The sequence below is a fragment of the Heterodontus francisci genome, chromosome 23, assembly GCF_036365525.1.
Source record: "Heterodontus francisci isolate sHetFra1 chromosome 23, sHetFra1.hap1, whole genome shotgun sequence".
Classification (NCBI taxonomy): Eukaryota; Metazoa; Chordata; class Chondrichthyes; order Heterodontiformes; family Heterodontidae; genus Heterodontus; species Heterodontus francisci.
Genome location: NC_090393.1, coordinates 6,870,653 through 6,893,494, shown reverse-complemented (window position 1 = coordinate 6,893,494; position 22,842 = coordinate 6,870,653). Strand labels below are relative to the sequence as shown.

Here is a 22,842-nt window from a genome sequence, read left to right as displayed (position 1 = left end):
TGTCTTTACATGCATTTGTTTAATAGCAATTTGCAGGTTTTCAAAGATACTCTATTTAAACCATGACTTCACTATTAAGTCTCTTCATTTACTTGGCAAGGTTTTACTTTGGGACATCTTGAGGTCCTGGCAGTCATTATATAAATGCAATTTCTTTCTATTCTTTCAGGCAATTACAGAATGAAGTGAATTTTTCTGTGCATAAATCAAATGGACTCCATAAAGAAATACTCCTGATAGATACTCGTACACTGGTTCAGTATATCCCCAAAACACACTGGTCACATTCCCTTTGTAGGCTGTTAACAGACAGGGGCTACATCATATAAAGGAGAAAACAAATAAAGGTCTAGGAATGCTTGGAATCTCCAGTTATAAGCAACGGAGAAAAATTGGGCATCAGGTTTGGGGAAACAAAACAAAACCATTCCAGTTTTAAAAAACTGGATTTGTTCGCAACACGATTCCAAAAAGAAATCCTAACCAGTCCTGTGCATCAAACATTAAAGCAGCTTTTACATAAATGTTAAGCTTTGGGATTTGACAAGAAATGTTGTTTGAAAGATTTTTTGTGTCATTTTAGCGTTTCAATATTTCAAACGACTCGACCATTGAAAGGAACTGTGAGCAACTCTAATCACTTTGGATTATATCTAACAAGGCGATTCGAGCAGACTGGTGTTCCGCTTCTGGGACAGACTTGAATCTGTGCAGTGTAAGTGTCACTTAGAAAGTCATTTTCATGTTGCTGCACCGGAAGAACTCATTTTCCAGGTGAATGGAGTTTTAATCATTCTGAATTTCTGGGTCTCACAGCCGAATCAAATACGTTTAGTCAGCTCACTTGTTATTATTTATCTCGAATGGTATCCAGCTACTGTGTGTAAGAGGGAATTACATAGACTGTACAGCACAGAAACTGGCCAAATGGGGGTTGTCTTAAAGAATGATGCAGGGGGAGAGGTTTAGGGAGGGAATTCCAAAGTCGGGTCTGTATTAAGCCAGACCGCTTCACACCACTGTTGCAGTTGGAATGTGAACACATCCTGAGGCCCTGGAACTCATCCTGTCTGCCTACAGACGATGTTGCAGGCCTTGACCCAACGACTGGGCCAATTAAATTACCAAGGAGCCACAATCAAAGATCCCCACCCCAATGCTGGAGAAGTAAAGAAAGGAAGACTTGCATTTATATAGCACCATTCACAACCTCAAGATGTCCCAAAGTACTCTGCAGCTAATGAAGTACTTTTGAAGTGTAGTCACTGTTGCACTGTAGGAAAAGCAGCAGCCAATTCACGCACAGCAAGATCCCACAAACAGCAATGAGATAATTGACCAGATAATCTTATGGCGATTCGCATCAAAGGCTATCTCTTCCTCAGTACACACTAATAATGGTTTGTGCCATTAAACTTGCTATTATTGTGCCAGCAAATTCTGGTCCAAGATTGGGGCAAATACAAGAGACAGCCTTACTCTGTGTGTGGTAACACTTAATGTGTACGCTGGTGCTCGATGAAGACATCATTCACCTCAACAAACACAGAATATTCGTCAGAAGCAGAAAAAAAACACAGTGGATCTCATGTGAAATTTGCCTGCAAGCACATTTTCATTTCACTGAATAACAGGACATGAATGGATTCACTACACAGACCAGTCTGTCCAACCTGTGCTGCCAAACTGCTCATAAAATGGTTGCAGCCAAGCGCAATAGACAAACCTATGAGGAAAGATGAATTGTGAGCTGGAAGAGATGTAGAGAAATGCAACCGGAGGGGCTTATAGTTAATGCACAGAAAAAAAAGACTTGCATTTATTTCACGCCTTTCACGACCACCAGACAACCCAAAGTACTTTATAACCAATGAAGTAATATTGAAGTAAAGTTACTGTTGTAAAGTAAGACAAGCAACAGCCAATTTGCGCACAGCAAGCTCCCACAAACTGCAATGTGATGATGACCAGATAATCTGTTCTTAGTGATGTTGGTTGAGGGATAAATATTGACCCCAGGACACTGGGGAGAAGTCCCCACTCTTCTTCAAAATAGCAGCCCAGTGATCTTTTACGTCAACCTGAAAGGGGAGGCAGGACCTTAGTTTAACATCTCATCCGAAACGTGGCACCTCTGACAGTGCAGCACTCCCTCAGCATTGCACTGGAGTGGGGCTGGAACCTTTAACTTTGTGACTCAGGGTGAGAGTTCTACCCACTGAGCCAGATCTGACACATAGAAGCTAGGAAACCCTTCTTCACACAAAAGTTGGCAGAAATGTGGACCTCTCTCCACAATAAAGCAGTAGATGCTAGCTTAATTAATAATTGGAAATCCGAGATCAAATTAAGGTACAAATTATCCATGATCTCACTGAATGGTGGAACAGCCTGGAGGGGCTGAATGGCCGCTTCCTGTCTTCCTACCCACCATGAAATCTCCTGGGAGAGGCAAAGAAACAGATTAAAAAGAAAAACCCTCGGCCAATGCGGAGGGAACTAATTCTTGGGATTTTCCTGCGAGGCAATCAGAAACAAATTGCAGGAGATAACAGTGACAATGAGATACATCCCCCAACATCACACCCATATTTTACACATGGCGATATCAGTCTCCTTAGGAAAAGTTTTAAACAGTTGCAACAAAACCACACAATTCAGCTTCTTATTCCAAAGGTCCATTATGATCCTCTGCTAAAAGCATTAACTCCTCACATCTAAACTAGTTCATAGAATAGCAAGAGCACAGAAGGAGGCCATTCGGCCTGTCCTGTCTGTGCTGGCTCTTTGAAAGAGCTATCCAATTAGTCCCACTAACCCTTACTCTTTCCTCTGCACACCTTTATTTATCCAATTCCCTTTTGAAAGTTACTATTGAATTTGCTTTCACCGCCCTTTTAGGCAGCACATTCCTGATCACCAGAACTCACTGCTGCCAAAAGAATTCTTCCCAATTCTCCCTCTGGTTCTTTTGCCAATTGTCTTAAATCTGGTTAGCACTGTTCTTGCCACTGGAAGCAGTTTTTCCCTATTTACTCTATCAAAAACCCTCATAATTCTCTGCTTTTGCAAGGATTTTTTTCCCTGTGTTCACAGACATATTACATATGTGTGTAAGTCAGAAGCTGTACGTCAGACACTGTGCATACACTGTTTAAAAAAAAAAGGTTGAATAAAATAAAACAATTGACTGTAAAGTTGGTGCCTAACTGAGTTTTTTGGTGTGGCGGACAGATCAATTGGTAGCATGATGGAGTGGATTCAGTGGCCAAAACAGAGACAAATGGAGCAGACAGGTGGCTAGGGGGGGAGATACAGCAATGAACATGGTAACCATTTGTACTGTACAACCATTAGTCCTGGTAGGAAATATATGGCACAGGTGGATTACCTGACAGAAACTCTGTTTCATCATTTACAGTGCTTATATTGGGACTGCAAGGTAAAACCTGACTTCCAGCCCCCAATATGAATGGACCATCTTCATTCCACTTCAATGCAGCTTAACCCTGCCCTCTTAGCAACCCCACAAAAGCTGCTGACACTGATTGGAGTGAAGCTTGGTTTCAAAATTGCACCAAGACTGAAAAAAGAAGATGCATCCAATAGCTGGTCTGGGAACTTCCTGGAGACTCCCTCTCCTTCTTCCCTCCTTGACTTGGTGCCATGACAGGAATGGGAGCAGTCCCTGAGGAAACTCCCCAGTCCTTATTTCTTGGTGCACAAAGGGAAGGTTGGTGGTGGCAAGCTGAGTTTATGACGGACTCCAATACAACGCCTGTAAGAGGTGCTTATAGCTTAATCTGTGACTGGGGCAATGGGATTTCCATTCAGGGAGAGTGTGCATTTGGCGCTCAGTGTGAGGCCATCCTGTTCATATAATGATCAATGCACCATAATGCTGCAATGGTTTTTAATAGGAATATTTGATATGTGCAACAAAATGCCCTTTTCATTTTGACCACACTTATTGGCTTCCTTAGCCGTTTTAATACAGATTGTTGTGACATCTGTACAGTTATTATCTAACCTTTTTAACATTTATTCAATGGACGTGGGTGTCATTGGCATTTATTGCCCATGCCAAATTGCCCTTGAGAAGGTGGCAGTGAGCCTCTGAGTTTTTATTTGTAGCAGTTTGGTACAACTGAGTGTCTTGCTGTGCCATGCCAGAGGGCAGTTAAAAGTCAACCACATTGCTGTGGGTCTGGAGTCACATGTAGGCCAGACCAGGTAAGGACGGCAGATTTCCTTCCCTGAGGGACAACAGTGAACAAAAGGGTTTTTTTTTGACAATCCACTAGTTTCTGGGCCACCATATCTGATAGCAGCTTTTTAATTCCAGATGTTTTGTTTAATTTACTGAATTTTATAGCTGCTGCAGTGGGATTTCAATTCATGAGTTCAGATCATTAGTCCAGGCTACTGGATTACTAGGTGATGGACTTAACCGCTACGCTACCATCTCCCATGTACCAATTAATAGATTTCCATCTGCAAGTTATTTGGATTTGAACACAATAATCAATGTCTCCTCAGTCCTTTTTCAAAGCTGCTCAGAGGTCCTCCCACTCTACAGCCAGCCTCTTTGTTCCTTCTGTTAGCCTCAGTTTGCAAATGAACTCCCATCAGCAGCAGTCCTGGATCAAGAGGATTCTGCGGATCTACCTTGAAAGTGCTGCAACTCTGTTATTGCCAATCTACAATAGATTGCATCCTTGTTTTTAAATCCCTTCACAGCCTTGACCCCTCCCCATTGCTGTAACCTCCCCCAGCTCTACACCTCTCTGTGATCTCTGCGCTCCTCCAATTCTGGCCTATTGCACATCACTCAGTTTCCATCGCTCCACCATTGGCGGCTGTACCTTCAGCTGCCTAGGCCCTATGCTCTGGAATTCCCTCCCTAAATCTCTCCGCCTCTCTCTTCTCAAAGAACAAAGAACAAAGAACAGTACAGCACAGGAACAGGCCATTCGGCCCTCCAAGCCTGCGCCGATCTTGATGCCTGCCTAAACTAAGACATTCTGCACTTCTGGGGTCCGTATCCTTCTATTCCCATCCTATTCATGTATTTGTCAAGATGCCTCTTAAACGTCTCTATGGTACCTGCTTCCACCACCTCCCCCGGCAACAAGTTCCAGGCACTCACCACCCTCTGTGTAAAGAACTTGCCTCGCACATCCCCTCTAAACTTTGCCCCTTGCACCTTAAACCTATGTCCCCGAGTAACTGACTCTTCCACCCTGGGAAAAAGCTTCTGACTATCCACTCTGTCCATGCCGCTCATAACTTTGTAAACCTCTATCATGTCACCCCTCCACCTCCATCGTTCCAGTGAAAACAATCCGAGTTTTTCCAACCTCTCCTCATAGCTAATGCCCTCCAGACCAGGCAACATCCTGGTAAACCTCTTCTGTACCCTCTCCAAAGCCTCCACGTCCTTCTGGTAGTGTGACGACCAGAATTGCATGCCGTATGCCTTCTTGACTACCTTATCCACCTGCGTTGCCACTTTCAGTGACCTGTGGACCTGTACGCCCAGATCTCTCTGCCTTTCAATACTCCTAAGGGTTCTGCCATTTACTGTATACTTCCCACCTGCATTAGACCTTCCAAAATGCATTACCACACATTTGTCCGAATTAAACTCCATCTGCCATTTCTCCGCCCAAGTCTCCAACCGATCTATATCCTGCTGTATCCTCTGACAATCCTCATCACTGTCCGCAACTCCACCAACCTTTGTGTCGTCCGCAAACTTACTAATCAGACCAGCTACATTTTCCTCCAAATCATTTATATATACATACAAACAGCAAAGGTCCCAGCACTGATCCCTGCGGAACACCACTAGTCACATCCCTCCATTCAGAAAAGCACACTTCCACTGCTACCCTCTGTCTTCTATGACCGAGCCAGTTCTGTATCCATCTTGCCAGCTCACCTCTGATCCCATGTGACTTCACCTTTTGTATCAGTCTGCCATGAGGGACCTTGTCAAAGGCTTTACTGAAGTCCATATAGATAACATCCACCGCCCTTCCTTCATCAATCATCTTTGTCACTTCCTCAAAAAACTCAATCAAATTAGTGAGACACGACCTCCCCTTCACAAAACCTCTCCTTTAACATGATCCTTAAAACCTACCTTGTTGACTGATTCATCGGTCTTAATATCTCTTTATGTGGCTCAGTGTCAAAGTCCATTGATAACTGCTACTATGAAGCACCTCAGGATATATTAAATATGTTAAAGATGCTATATAAATACAAGTTGTTGTTGGTTCACTTGGATTTGCAGGATCATTGCTTAGCAGAGTTTCCTAGTAGCTGACTACTTAAACCTCCTGATTCATTCGCTTATCCTGCACTTCTCCCTCTGGAGAGCTACTTTTTACAGTTGTACCTGTCTGAGCTGGAGAGAATAGATGGAATTCTTTTGATGAATAGCCTGGACCAATTTGATTTCGTTTTCAGTAATTGATTTCTTTTTCATACTCATCTGCTTCGAAATCCAATTTTTGTTTCCTTGTCCCATGGCACACTAAATGTCATAGCAACTAAATGGATTTAAATATATGGACAATAACTAGCTCAGCTGCAGTAGTACAACAATGCGTTCCATTTCAATCTGATTTAAAAGATAGAAGTTGAGTTTGCTGTGCAGTGTTGTTGCATGATCTATATGTATAGCAGTGAATTAATGTGCAGTTTGTATAAATCCTAAACTCTCTTTTCATCCTTATCAAAACCCATGTACAACAATATATAAGTTCACCAGAAGCAGAAAATGCTGGAAACACTCAGCAGGTTAAGCAGCATCTGTGCAGATAGAAAAGAACCTTTCACAACCTCAGGACATCCCAAATCACTTCACAGCCAATTAAGTACTTTTTCTGAAGGATAGTCATTGTTGTAATGTAGGAAACACAGCAGCCAATTTGCACACAGCAAGCTCCCACAAACCACAATGCGATAATGACCAGATAATCTGTTTAGGTGATGTTGGTTGAGGGATATTTATTGGCCAGGATACTAGGGAGAACTCCCCTGTTCTACTTTTAAATAGTGCCAATGGATCTTTTCCACTCACCTGCAAGGGCAGATGGGGGTCACATCTCATCCTGAAAGACAGCACCTCCAACAAATTCACATTGAAAGCATCAGTCTGGATTTTCATACTCAAGTGTCTGGAGTGGGACTAGAACCCACACCCATCTGACTGAAGTGAGAGCACGACCCACTCAGCCACAGAGATAGAAAGTTAAAATTTCAGGTCAGTGACTTTTTGTCAGAACAGTTTGCCCTGAAACATTAACTCTGTTTCTCCCTCCACAGAGGGATAAAACATCCACAGTATGAGCTGAGATTACTCTTTCTATATTACTTTTACATATAAGACACAGAAGTTCCAAGGAAACTTTCTCCTCCAGTTAATTTTGGGTTTACCCACTATTGTTAGCTGCAGTTTGCAGCCAGTTATAGGAGTCAGTCAGGCTGGTAATCCCTCACAAATGGATCTCAGCAGTGTGAGCAGTTTGTGGCTAAACCGTGCATAAGATTTCCACTGATTCCACTCCTGGTGCCAGCAGGTGCCAATATCCAGATATTGCCCACTGCTAACTGGGAATATTCCCTCCAGTAATTTGAAAGATTGGGAGTTCTCAATTTCCCCATATATTTCAGAGGCATAGGAACATAGGGAAATTGGCAATCAGGAAAAGACCAGAGGATCCATCAAGCCTGACCCACACTCATGACAGAAGGAGCTTCATGACTTAGACACGTCCAATCCTGCCCTCATTATTTTATAAGCATCTATCAGGGCACCTCAAGACTGAAAGAAAGACTTGCATTTATATAGCACCTTTCACAACCTCAGGATATCTCATAGCTCCTTACAGCCAACAAAGTACTTTTGAAATGTAGTCACTGTTGTAAGGTAGGAAACGAGGTAGCCAATTTGCACACAGCAAGATCCCACAAACAGCAATGTGATAATCATCAGAAAATATGGTTTTAGTGATACTGATTGAGGAACAAACGTTGGCCAGGACAACAGGGATAACTCCCTTTCAAAATAGGACAATAGAGTCTTTTACATCCATTTGGGATGGCTGATAGGGCCTTGGTTTAATGTCTCACCTGAAAGGCAGGACTGGAGTGCGAGCCTTGATTTTTGCATTCAGGTCCTGGAGCAGGACTTGAATCTCCAACTGCTTGATACCAAGGCAAGTGTGCGATCCAACAAGCCACAGCTGCCACACTAGATCCTTGCTGGACTAAAAGAAAAACAGTCTTGCATTTCTATAGCGCCTTTCACAGTTTCAGGACATCACAAAGCGCTTTGCAGCCAATGATATACTTTGGAAGTGCAGTCACTATTGTAATGTAGGGAAAGAGTTCGGGGCTAACGGCTAATATTCCACAGTCACTGACCAGTTGTCAGGAGGTGGGGAAGGTGGTTGGCTGAGCACTGGGCACCTGGCCTCAGCATGAGAGAGGAAGCAGCAAGGTGGAACATTTTTTCTGTTGTCCTACACTCCTCCTGGCGACGGGTCAGTGATGGTCTTGATGCCGAGAGCACGGGGAGGCATCGAAGGTTTGACCAGGCTGAAAATGAAGATCAGCACGGGCGTGTGTGATATATTGGGATAGATTCTGAGACTAAGAGCACTGCATGATGAGAACCAGGTATTGGATATTCAGGAGCAAATGTCCATTAGCTCTGCACTAGTCTATCTGTAACAGATAAAACAAATCGCACAACCTCTTCACCTCTGTGTCCAAACTTCCGACTGACACTCCCCTCATGTGATGTTCTCTGACGGGACCACTACAAATCCATAAAGTCTACCCCACATGTCCGTGCTTAAGGCACAAAAAAATTAAAAATTGTTACTCACTGTTTTTCAAATTGATTCAACTTTATTTTTAGTGAGGTTAACATTCAAATCACATAAATGGCAGGCAAGGCCATCTTTGATAAGACAGAATCTGTACCATCTGTCCTTGACCATCGCTGAATCTCCCACCATCAACATCCTGGGTGTCACCATTGACCAGAAACTGAACTGGACCAGCCATATAAATACTGTGGCTATAAGAGCAGGTCAGAGGCTGGGAATTCTACAGCGACTAACTCACCTCCTGACTCCCTGAAGCCTGTCCACCATCTACAAGGCACAAGTCAGGATTGTGATATAATACTCTTCACTTGCAGTTCTAATAACACTCAAGACACCATCCAGGATAAAGCAGCCCACTTAATTGGCACCCCATCCACCATCTTAAACATCCACTCCCTTTACCACCGATGCACAGTGGCAGCAGCGTGTACCATCAACAGGATGCACTACAGCAACTTACCACGTCTCCTGAGACAGCAGCTTCCAAACTCGTGACCTCTACCACCTAGAAGGACAAGGGCAGCAGACGCATGGGAACACCACCACCTGCATGTTCCCCTCCAAGCCACACACCATCCTGATTTGGAACTATATCATTGTTCCTTCACTGTCGCTGGATCAAATTCCTGGAACTCCCTTCCTAACAGCACTGTGGGTATACCTACCCCACATGGACTGCAGCGGTTCAAGAAGGCGGCTCACCACCACCTTCTCAAGGGTAATTAGGGATGGGTAATAAATGCTGGCCTGGCCAGAGATGCTCACATGTCATGAACAAAGAAATAGGAAAATTCATTGAAATGTATGAGCTGTCGATGAAGGATTACAAGCAGGACCAGTGATCCACAATGACTTAATCAAATTACATTTGGGGGTGGCTGGTGCTGGGGGTTTGGGGGCTCCCTTATTGGTACACGGCCAGTGGGGTGGTCCACACTCCCTGGGGTCTCCCGCCTTTCTCCACCTCATTCCTGGGCCAAGGGAGCCTTCTCCTTTTTGCAGATTTCTTGTGATACCCTCTCCCTCTGCTATTCCACTATAACCATTTACATCTCCTCTAGATCCAATTTTTGTTTGTTTACTTGTCCCATTACCATCCCCTTTTTGCCATTTCATCTCTCCTGCCCTCTAAAGACCTTCCCTTTGTTCTTTCTTTCCGCCTCACCCTTTTCCTGCCTCTATATTTGCTTAAAACCTGTAACATTGCGACCTTTTTTCAGTTCTGATAAAAGGTCACAGACCCGAAACGTTAACTCCACTTCTCTCTGCACAAAGGCTGCTGACTGTTTCCAGCATTTTCTCTTTTTTTTAAATTTCAGATTTCCCACATCTGCAGTATTTTGCTCCTGCTGATGTCAGTTTATAGAGGCTGAATATTATCAAATAGCAAACAAAAATAGGAAATTAATTTTGGAGGAGCTTGCTGCAGTTTGTCATTGCTTGAACAACTGAAGGGGACATTTGGAGCTAACTGTTAGGTTTGTAAGTCACTTATTCAAACAGCTGGCAAAAAGCTTAAAATAAAAAGATAATAGACAATCAGCAGAACATAGAGTCATAGAGAGACTATGCAAACATATGCAAAGCAGTAATGCACTGCCACCTTGCTCAGATGACTGATTACTTCAAAGCACTGTACTTTGCCAGGGTATATGACTAATGGGTATACAACGATCTTCGTACCCTATTTTGTTCTCTATGCCTTCTAAAAGATCAGTTTAAAGGTGGATGTGTAGTAGGATCATTACACATTACATTATGGAATTAACATAGGTACATAGGAACAGGAGGAGGCCATTCAGCCCCTCGAGACTGTTCCATTGTTCAACGAGATCATGGCTGACCTGCGACCTAACTCCAAATACCCGCCTTTCTCCCATATCCATTAATAACTTTGGTTAACAAAAATGTATCAATCTCAGGTTTAAAATTAACTATTGATCCAGTATCAATTGTCATTGGTGGAAGAGAGTTCCAAACTTCTACCGGTCTTTGTGTGTAGAACTGTTGCCGAATTTCACTCCTGAAAGGTCTGGCTCTAATTTTAGATTCTGTCCCCTAGTCCCCAACTAGCGGAAACACTTTCTTCCAATCGACCAGATCAGTTCCCCTTAATATCTTGAAAACTTTGATAAAATCACCCTTTAACCTTCTAAATTACAGGAATACAGTTTGTGTAATCTCTCCTCACGATTTAACCCGTGGAGTCCAGGTATTATTCTGGTAAACCTATGCTGCACTCCCTCCAAGGCTAATATATCCTTCCTAAGGTGTGGATTAAACCAATGAATTCTATGTTTCTATGTATCTTACTGTAAGAGAATCATTCTCTAAATGTATTTGTACAAATTCATAGTGAACAATGACTAGGGGGTCACATGGAGTCAAATCCCTGGCCTTCATCAGCTGTTATTGCCAAAAGTACACTGGGACCCACTATAATGTGGCCTGCTCTAGAGTAGAACTCACTATAACCCTGGTCCACCTTGGACCCCAAAAGTGACAACTTGCTTGAAGAAAGTCAGCATGAAAGAGGGAAGCTACATAGGCGGCCTTGCCTGACAAGAAGTGATAATCAATGGAATCAAAAAGTCCTGGAGACAGAAACCAACAATGGCAATAAGGAGGATATTGAAGTCTTCACTGAAGAAGAAATGCATGAAAGTGAGAATCAAATTGTCAACTATGATGGATTCAATGCTCACGATCTAAACAATGGCAGGTCTGTACTAGGAGCCGAATTAGATACTAATGACATCAATGCATGGCTGAATATTGATGACCAAGAAGCTATCAATGAGATGATAACAGATGATGAAATCTTGACCAGTGGAAAATATCCAAACCCTCAATGCATCCAGCAAGCTGAGGATGATGGTGATGATGACAATGATGCTGAGGCTGTGTCATTGCCATCATCCTATACAGTCATTCCACGACTAGAAGAATCACTGAGATGTTGGAAGTGAATGAAAAATCAACTGCTGCAAGTGTGACACAACTTCAGAACGCCTACATCTAACAAAGGCAGAAGCGAGGAGTAAATGTAAGCACTTCAAAATTACTGATTTATTCAACACACGTCCATCTGTTCAATAAATGAACTATGATTTTGTTGATTGTGTGCTCTCAAAATATTTTTGTGTAATGCATATAAGCAAGAACTCATCGTCTGGATGTACATTGTTTGATTGTACATGTATATTCACGTTTTTGTTACCAGAAGAAATAAAGTTTAATTTATTTGAATTGATTCTCTTCATTTTGTTACCAGAAGTCTTTACATCAGATCAGATGGTTTGTCTGTTTGTGAGGCTGTTTAATCAGTTTATCTGTAACTCTGCATTATTCTGACTACTGACTTGGTGCTTTTGAAAGGACCTCGTTAAAATGTGATCTCACCTATAACGCAGCCTCGAGATTATGGTCCCCACAGACTGCGTTATAGCAGGGCCCCAGTGTATAATTATCTTTTTACCTCTGCATCATGGTTCTAGGTATTGCAGCCTGCAGCACACCCTGAAGTATCAGGCAATGGAACTAGCTGCATCGCAGATCAATTTGAAATCAATAGATTATTTTCTCTGATCAGCTCCGTGCAGAATACTCACAATGCCACACCATCGTACATACTCCCATAAGCCTTTCAAACTCTGTGGCTGACACCTTGAACAACCTTCCAAATTTAGCTGGACACGCACTCATTGTCCTTTCAATCTCTATTCATGACATTGTCACCATCCTTTCAAACTCCTTTGATATTATCTTCACCGTCCTTTCAATCTCTATTGATGACACCTCGAGCAACCTTTCAAATTCAGCTGCACACGTATTCACTGTCCTTTCAATCTCTATTCACGTCACCTTCATCAACCTTTCAAAATCTGTCAGTACACCATCACCATCCTTTCAAATGTCCTCTTCCAACACTTCAAGCCCCAATTAAGATGTCTAAGTAGAACGCTGGCCTTGGATCTGATCATTTCCACCACTTTTATACATACATAATTCTTACCAGTAGGAGTTGTGATGCACCAACAATCATGTACTTACTCTAGAAGCTAGATTGTAGGATGCTGTCCAAAATCACCAGCTTAAGCTCTGCTCTCAGTGTGGTGCGCTTGTGTCTGTGGCAGTGTTTATTTTTAAAGTTTGACCATGTTGTGTCACGGGATGGTTTGTATTTTTCCTGACAAAGACCCGTGAGTGAGTTTCCAAATGACTCTCACAGTTAGGGAAAGGTGTGTAGAATATAGAGACTGCAGGAGGGGAAAGAGGTAAGAAAATAATTATCTCTGTTCTTTTATTCCCTTCCAAGAATGTGGGCATCACATCGGATTGCCACCAACTCCACTCATGAGATGCTGCAGCAATGATGGAAGCAACACTTTCCCTTTTCCCGTCTACACCCCTGCCCTCATCCGAATTAAAATTAGACCCCAGGGGAAATGCAAGTTTAGTCAAACTTCATATTGCACTGTTGTCATTCTAAATATCCCCTAGCTGCATCACCAATGCAAGCTTGAAAGACCAACTAGGGTTAAAAAATCTGGCAAGATTAGACCTCAACTAATATAAAAACAGAAAGTTCTGGAAATATTCAGCAGGTCGGGCACCAAATGTGGAGAGAGAAACAGAGTTAACGTTTCAGGTCTGTGACCTTTCATCAGAACGCTCAACTGGATTATAATACCTGTCTTTTGGATGAGAGGTTAAACCGAGACCCCCTCTGGCTGCTCTGGTGGATATAAAAGATCCAACGGCTGTGTTTCAAAGAGAAGGAGAGTTCTCCCTGGTGTCCTGCCCAATATTTATCCCTCAACCAACATCACAAAAACAGGTTATCTGGACATTGGGCTGAATTTTATTCTCCCGTCACTGGGAACAGCACTGGGTGAAAAAAATGGCGGCCCGCACATCTACATACGCAGGTTGGTCCACCACCATCACATGGCGGCAGGGATCTCCATGACGACAGCAACAGCGATAGTTGCCTCTGCGGAGGCATTGGTGCCATTTTTAAAGGGCTGCCAGACCTACACAGTGAAGGCTGTACCCCACCCCCCGCCAATGCACTGTAAATTCATTTCTGGCCCGTACCCCACCCCCCATACAAAGAAAATAAATGGCCGCCGTGTTTCCTCCCCCACCCCCCAGCAAAATGCTTACATTTAATACCTGGCCTTCCCCCCTACAACTGCACAGAGTGCAGAGGTCACTCCTTCACCCCCACCCCCACACTAGAAATGCACAGTTGGCCCTGTTCCCCCCCACACCCCCAACTTAACTAAAAATTCTAAGCTCCCCCCTTCCCCATCTTGGTGGCGCCAGCTTTCCCTGGAAGTGAAAGGCGCGTGAGTGCCGGCCGTCACACGGAAGATTGCAGACAGTCAGCAAGATCACGGTGAAAGGTATGTAAATGTACGCCTATACTTTATTTAAATGTTCAAAGCTGAGTGGTGGGGAGGCTGTCACTGAGCCTCCCCGCTACCGAGAAGATCGGGTTCGGCAATCCCGGCATTGGGCTCTGTGGTGGGTCACTGCCGGTACGATCTTCTGGCCAGCCCCTGCCATGGAGCCCAACGTTCGGAGCTCAACAACATCCAGCCCATTATCAGATTACTGTTTGTGGAAGCTTGCGCAAAATTGGCTGCTGCGTTTCCTGCATTATAACAGTGACTATATTTCAAAAGTACTTTGTTGGTTGTAAAGTGCTTCGGGATATCCTGAGGTTGTGAAAGGTGATATAGAAATGCAAGTCTTACTTTCTTTTTTAACTCTGGGCACCACACTTTAGGAAGGATGTCAAGGCTTGGAAGGGTGCAGAGAAGATTTACTAGAATGGTACCAGGAACGAAAGATTTCAATGATGTGGAGAGCCTGGAGAAGCTGGGATTGTTCTCCTTAGAGCGGCGAAGGTTAAGAGGAGATTTAATAGAGATGTTCAAAATTATGAAGGTTTTTATAAAGTAAATAAGGAGAAACTGTTTCCAGAAGCAGAAGGGTCAGTAAACAGAGGACTTAGATTAAGGTAATTGGCAAAAGAACCAGAGGGGGAGGTGAGGAGAATTTTTTTAAACAGTGAGTTGTTGTGATCTGGAATGCGCTGCCTGAAAGGGCAGTGGAAGCAAATTCAATAGTAACTTTCAAACAGGAGTTGGATAAATACTTGAAGGAATAAAAATTTCTGGGCTATGGGGAAAGAACAGGGGGAGTGGGCTTAATTGGATAGCCCTTTCAAATAGCTGGCACAGGCACAATGGGCCAAATGGCCTCCTTCTGTGCTGTCAGGTTCTCTGATTCTATAATGTTGCTGTTGGCCCTGCAAGCTCATCCATTGAGACCAGTTCGTGTTAGCAGAGAAGAAAAGGGACTACTTGTGTTTTGGGATTAGCTTCAGGTTGCATCCATAACTAGATTGTTTTTATTACAATTTCATGACCTTCAGTTTATTGAGTTGTAATGTCATCCAGCAACAGAGCTGTCAATGACAGGCAAATGTTAATTGCTTCTGACTAGCACAAAGAATAGTGAAAATCTAGGTCTCTCTCACTGCCAAAAAAGCTATTGAGGCTCGCAGGGGAGTCACTTGAACATTTCAAATCTGGGACTGATAGTATTTTGTGAGGCATGGGTATTAATGGTTACAGAATCAAGTTGGGTTAATGGTTAAGATACAGATCAGCCATGATCTAACTGAATGATAGAACAGGCTTGAGGGAATGATGTTTCAGTGCTGTATCTCTAAACTAAACTAAACTAAATGGCCAGTTCCGAAGAAGGGTCACTGACCCGAAACGTTAACTCTGCTTCTCTTTCCACAGATGCTGCCAGACCTGCTGAGTGAATCCAGCATTTCTTGTTTTTGTTTCAGATTTCCAGCATCCGCAGTATTTTGCTTTTATTAAACTAAATGGCCTCCTCCTGTTCCTTGTATCTAAAATTTACCTATCTTTTTGCTCTCATTGAGGTATTTCAGGAACTGAAGCCTCGATTAAGCTGCACACTACTATTCCAAATGGAAGCCTAGTGTCGTTACCCCACACACACCAATCTCAAGTTTCTCTGTATTCCTTCACTACAACTACAGATCCCCACGATTCCTTCTAGAGAGCTGTGGCAGTAGAGCCTGGGAATTAAGATCTGCTGATTCGAGTGTTTGATTGATCTAGGTTTGATTGTATTAGTCTGCCCACTTATCTGTGTTCACTGTGTTTGATTGCTTAAGCCTATGGGTGAAGCTGAAGAGTTTGAATTTGAAACTAAAAGACAGAGCTAGAATGTTCTACTAGAAACAGACTGTTCTGAAGAAGACATTGTACTGAGATCTTGTAGTGCTGAGATATTGTGAAATGCTGTAAATAAACCAGTTAGTGATTTAATACGTGTGTTATCTGCATTGCTTTGAGATAAATCAGATAGATATACAAGATATCCAGCTATCTGGCGTAAACATAACACTGACCACTCTCTCCCAAAGGGGAATCCCACCCTGCATTACTCAATGACCCCTGGACCAGGGTCACAGCAGGGTTGGGACATTTTTTCCCCCCAAATTTATCACACATGGGTATCACTGGTACAGGCCAGAATTTATTGCGATCCCTAATTGCTCTCAGGATAACTGAGTGGCTTGCTAGGCCACTTCAGAGGGTAGGTAGGAGTTAACCACATAGTTAGTTATGTGTCTGAGAGTCACATATAGCCCCAGGATGGGTAAAGACATCAGATTGCCTTCCCTAAATGATATTAGTGAATCAGATAGGTTTTTACAACAATCCAGTAGTTTCATGGTCACCATTACTGAGACTAGCTTTTTATTTCAGCTATATTTAATTCCTTGAATTTAAATTCCCAAGCTGCTGTAGTGAGATTTGAGCTCACGTCTCCAGATCAATAGTCCAGGCTTCTGGATCACTAGTCTAATAACATAACCACTATGCTACTATATAAGAACATAAGAATATAAGAAATAGGAGCTGGAGTAGGCTATTTGGCTCATCGAGCCTGCTCCACCACTGAATACAATCGTTGTTGATCTTCTACCTCAGCTCTATCTTACCACACTATTCCCATATCGCTTGATTCCCTTAGTGTCCAAAAACCTATCGATCTCAGTCTTGTATACACTCAACGACTGAGCATCCACAGCTCTCTGAGGTAGAGAATTTCAAAGATTCACAACCCTCTGAGGGAGTAAATTTCTTATCTCAGTCCTAAATGGCTGACCTCCTATTCTGAGACAGTGACCACCCCCCTCTCCCCTAGGGGGGGGAACAGCCTCTCAGCATCCACCCTGTCAAGCCATGTACAATTTTTATATGCTTCAACGAGATCACCTCTCGTTCTTCTAAACTCCAGAGAATTTAGGCCCGTTCTATTTAATCTCCCCTCATAAGACAGTCCTCTCAACCCTGGAATCAATTCAAATGTTAAATTTTCAAAGAAATAATTGTCAATCCAAATGAACAAGATTTGGGGAGTCTAGGACTGGGGGTAAACTCTAAAAATTACAGCCAGACCTTTCAGGAGTGAAATTAGGAAATACTTCTACACACAAAGGATGGGAGAAGTTTGGAACTCTCTTCTGCAAATGGTGCTGGATAGACAGTTAAATTTAAATCTAAGATTGATAGATTTTTGCTAACCCAAGGTATTAAGGAATATGGAGCAGATTCATTCATGGAATGCAAGTGTCGCTGGGAAGGGAGTTCTCCCTTCAAAAGAAGTATCAAAACACTTTCTCCACAAACACCTCCATATTGCAAATAACTAATTAAATGGGCCATTTGTAAGCAACGAATTTTCCCTGAACTGCAGTGGCAATGATTCTCGAGTCCCTTTTTAACTGTTGTTTCAGTTCTACATTCAGGTTTAGCAGATTTGTAACCTCCGGTGTATTTATTTCTGGCAGAAATTAGTTACATCTGCATCGCTAATGTGACTTGAAACTTTTTCTCCCTTCATTAACCATCCACGCGATCCAGAAGAAAAAACCACTTATGTTCTGTTTTTTTTCCACAGAGTTCCCTCAGAGCGAGATTTCCGGCTCTTATTGAAAGCCAACAGCTCAAACCAGCTGCCTTCATTGCACTCCAACACTAACTGCTTCTAATTATCTGGACCAGGGACCAGAGCACTTAGTTGCCATGGAAACTCAAGCTGTAGAGACCCGGGACAGAGACTTCTGTTGCCAAGGCGAATTAAATAAACGTTTGCCTTCATCCGCAGAATTTATCAAGGGTTCTCTAGCACTGCCTTTATGCTGGCACATGTTTAGTCCAGATTCGAGGAGGCCAGCATCTGTGAGCTGGCTCCTTAATTGCATTTGGCCCCTTTACCCAATTGACATTTGCCATTTTCTTCAAATGTTTGTTGCTGTTGAGTCTTTCAGTTGAGTTTCTTTTCATTTCACATTTTAATTTGCTTAATTTTCCATGTTTTTTTTATTGGACCTTTCACATTTTGATCATTAATGAGTTGTGGGGAAATCAACCGCAATGTGTGACCAGCTAGAAATGTACTGATAAGTGATTTCGAAAAGTATCCTTTCTTGCGAAGGATATGTTGGCCTTGGAGGGAGTGCGGCGAAAGTTTACCAGAATAGTACCTGGACTCAAAGGGTTAAATTAAGAGTTGAGATTATACAAACTAGGATTGTACTCCTTAGAATTTAGAAGGCTAGGAGGAGATTGATCGAATTTTTCAAGATGTTAAGGGGAACTGATAGGGTGGATTGGGAGAAACTATTTCCGATAGTTTGTGAGTCTAAGACTAAGTGGTATAGTCTAGAAATTAGAGCCAGGCCATTCAGGAGTGAAATTAGGAAACACTTCTACACACAAAGGGTGATAGAAGTTTGGAACTCTCTTCCACAAAGGGCAATTGATGCTGGATCAATTGCTAATTTTAAATCTGCAATTGATAGAATTTTGTTATCCAAAGGTATTGTGGGATATGAAGCTGATTCATTCATGAGATGTGAGTGTCGCTGGGAAGAGAGAGGCAGAGAGGTTTAATGAGGGAATTCTAGAGCTTAATTTAAAATGGAGGCTGATCTTTGCTAAGTACAAAATGGTGGACCAGCCATACACTCTGAGTGAAGCAGTTGGATTGCTTTCCAAAGGTTAACTGGTGAAAGGATTTTTTTTTCTTTGATGACGGGCAAAATGTTTAAAATCTTAATGGGTACTTTTTTTGGAGTTATATATAGGAAATAATTTGATGAAAAATGCATAAAGAAAGCACAATAGTTGCAGGCCACCATCCCATTGTCTACTGAGAAGTAGCAACATATTGAAGGCTATAGACAGAAGGAGAACCTTGCAATCCAACTGGCAGGCTCCCAAAACTACTAACTGTTTTCTCAAGACTGCTGATATTTTGGTTGCCTAAATACTTCAAAGAAATGGCTTAAACTTTAACCGATAAACATTGTTGCAATTCAGAAACTTACTCTTATGTTACAATTACAGGTGTATCATGTAGGTCTGATGCATGCATCGACAGAGACTGGGTCTTATCGAGAGCTTGCAGAGATTCATTGAAAAACCATGGACCTTGTTAAAGCCAATCTAGCTTGTAAACAAGTGTAACGGTTAATTGTGCTGTGAAGCATCTTTCTTGAAAGTTTGCTTCCTTGTAGCACTTTATTTGTTGATAAATCCTTATCAGTGGTTTAGCCTGTGTGATATTTTCTATTACCAGGATTGGCAATGGGCATCCTAAATATTCAGTATTTAGCATATTACTTGCCATAAAGGACACCACAGGGTTAGGAAACTTTTGTCAAGTCATTCAATTATGAAAAGTTGCTGTGAAAAACCCAAACTGTACTCATAATGCAGCACACTGAAGCTGCAATACAAAAGCAAAATCCAACCAAAATACCTCAGAAATCAGGTCAACACATTATTAGAGTGTCATGACACAAACCTTGACCTAGGTCTATACCCTATTAAAAAGAATGAAAGATTTGCACTTATATCATATATTTCATGAACTCAGGACATCCCAAAATGCTGTCCAGCCAATGTCAATGTTCAACAGGACATGACAAAAAATTCAGATACCAGTAAACTAATTTACAGGTAAGAGCACAATGCAGAACCAATAGTATAACTCAGGTTTGCTAGCCCCAACAGCACAAATTGGAACCAATGCTAAGGCTGCATCAATACTTTAATGGTAGCAACAACAATAGCAACAACAACTTATATTTATATAGCACCTTATTGTAATAAAATGTCCCAAGCCACTTCACAAGAACATTATAAAACAAAATATGAGACTGAGCCACGTAAGGAGATATTAGGTCAGATTAACAAAAGCTTGGTTAAAAAGGTAGGTTTTAAGGTATGACTTAAAGAAGGAAAGTGAGATGGAGAGGCAACAAGTGTATGGAGGGTATTCCAGAGTTCGGGGCCCAGGCAGCTGAAGGCGCATCCACCAATGGTAGAGCAATTAAAATCAGGGATGTTCAAGAGGCCAGAATTAGAGGAGCACAGATAGCTTGGAGGTTTGTGGGGCTGGTGGAGATTACAGAGATAGGGAGGGGTGAGGCCATGGAAGGAGACACTTCTTGATTGGGAGTCAGTGTAGGTCACTGAGCACAGGGGTGATAGGGGAACGGGACTTGGTGCGAGTTAGGACATGGACAGCAGAGTTTTAGATAGCCTCAGGTTTACGGAGGGTAGAATGTGGGAGACCAGCCATGAGTGCATTGCAATAGTCGAGTCTAAAGGGAACAAAGGCATGAATGAAGGTTTCAGCAGCAGATGAGCTGAAACAGGGTGAAGTTGGGCGATGTTATGGACGTGGAAATACGCGGTCTTAGTGATGGTGCAAATATGTGGTCGGAAGCTCAACTCGGTGTCAAATCTGACACCAAGGTTGTGAATTGTCTGGTTTAGCCTCAGACAGCTGCCAGGGAGTCGGTAGCTAGGGAACGGAGTTCGAAGCGAGGAACAAAAACAATGGCTTCAGTCTTCCCAATATTTAATTGGAGGAAATTTCTGCTCATCCGGTACTGGATGTAGGGTAAGCAGTCTGATAATCTAGCAACAGTGGAGGAGTTGAGAGAGGTGGTGGTGAGGTAGAGTCATCAGCATACATGCGAAAACTAATGTGACATCAATGCAAAGTAGGTTCACTTCACATCAAGCAGAAGAGGTTGTGTTAAAGTGGAGGCTGAGAGTTTGACCAGGAGCTAGGATACTCTGTCTGTTTCAGGTCCTTTGACTTTATATTTACACTGTGGATGCAAAGAGAAATTACACCAATGCAACTGAAGTAGATTCAAAAGAACTATCCAAACCATTCCACATCCCTGCTCTTTCCATGAGCTCTGCAAAATTTTCCTTTTCAAGTATTTATCCAATTCCCTTTTGAAAGTTACTATTGAATCTGCTTCCATCGCCCTTTCAGACAATGGGTTTCAGATCAAAACAACTCACTATAAAAACAACTCCTCTCCCCTCTGGCTCTTTTGCCAATTATCTTAAATCTGTGTCCTCTGGTTACCGAACCTCCTGACACAGGAACAGTTTCTCCTTCTTAATTCTATCAAAACACCTGAGAATTTTGAACACTCTATTAAATCTCTGCTTAAGCTTCTCTGCTCGAAGGAGAACAATCCCAGCTTCTCCAGACTCTCCGCATAACTGAAGTCACTCAACCCACCAATTGTACTGCAAGCTCAGACTTACCAGGCATAGAACCCAGGCAAAAGGAAGGGTTTCTCACCTGATAGGTGCAGTCTCATCTCCTTTGTCCAGCCACTCCTGTGGTGGGATTATGTACATGCACCACAATCCCCAGTTGTAGCCATGAGCGGCATTGGCGTATTGCTGCACTTCAAATGTGTTGTATTTTATGTTGTCTATGGCTGGCAATATGATGCGAGTGCGATCTTCCTTAATCCTACTCAGGACAGGTTGGACCCTGCAGAGAAAATGGAAGAGTACAGGTCAGATATGTCCCTGCCATTCAGCGCACCACAATGCTGTCGGCCTTGATTAACTCCAGACTCGAGTGTTCCAACACTCTTCTGACCATGAACATGGGCTCATCCAAAACTCTGCTGTCCTAACTTGCACCCGAGTTTGCATTCATCTGTTGCCCCTGTGCTCACTGACATACATTGGCTTCCAGTCTGGCAATGCCTTGATTTTTAAAAAATTCTCATTCATGTTTTCAAATCTCTCTGTGGTGTTACCTCTCCCCATCTCTGTAACCTCTTCCAGTCCTACAACTCTCTGAGATCTCTGCGTCCCTCTAATTCTGGCCTCTGGCACATCCCCGATTTTAATCGCTCCACCATTGGTGGCCATGCCTTCAGCTGCTGAGTCCCTAAGCTCTGGAATTCCCTCCCTAAACCTCTCCGCCTCTCTACCACTCTTTCCTCCTTTAAGATTCTCCTTGAAACCTACCTCTTTGACCAAGCTTTTGATAATCTATCCTAATGTCTCCTTACGTGGCTCACTTTGCATTGGAACTTAAAACTTGGCAGGCAGAAAGTACTGGAGCCACAATGTCTGCAGGCTCTTAACAGACTAATCCACAAGCAAAGCCTCAGCTCTGATCTTCAGCCTGGACACAAATTAACCTTTGAATGAACTCAGTCTGTACTAATGTAAAGAGACAGTGACCAATACTTAACTATCAGAATATGACATTTACTGGTATAACATCACTGACCCTTTAAAACATTGCAGCTGCTGATTTGACTGTACCAGCACCACCACAGAGTTACTGGCATCGTTTAAAAAAGCAAAATCTCAATATTGTATGAAGCACCTGCTTAGTTGCAATGTTAATCTCCATTTTTTTGTTTCCCTGATTTCCATGCCAGGGCTTTCCTGCATTAGGGTGCGTTGGGAACAATATGTTTCAGAGCAAGATAGAGGTGTAACAAAAGTTTCAGGCCCTGAAT

The 22,842-nt window shown here is 42.7% G+C and overlaps 1 protein-coding gene across 2 annotated transcripts in view; it reads right to left on the bottom strand.

Annotated features, from left to right (window-relative positions):
- The window catches only part of galnt9 (polypeptide N-acetylgalactosaminyltransferase 9), a 321,001-nt gene that overhangs the window by 149,590 nt on the left and 148,569 nt on the right, over positions 1 to 22,842 (bottom strand). For both annotated transcript variants that reach the window (XM_068054617.1, XM_068054616.1), the window contains one exon: positions 21,654 to 21,851. In XM_068054617.1, the coding sequence (XP_067910718.1) occupies positions 21,654 to 21,851 (198 nt within the window). The remainder of the gene's footprint in view (positions 1 to 21,653; positions 21,852 to 22,842) is intronic.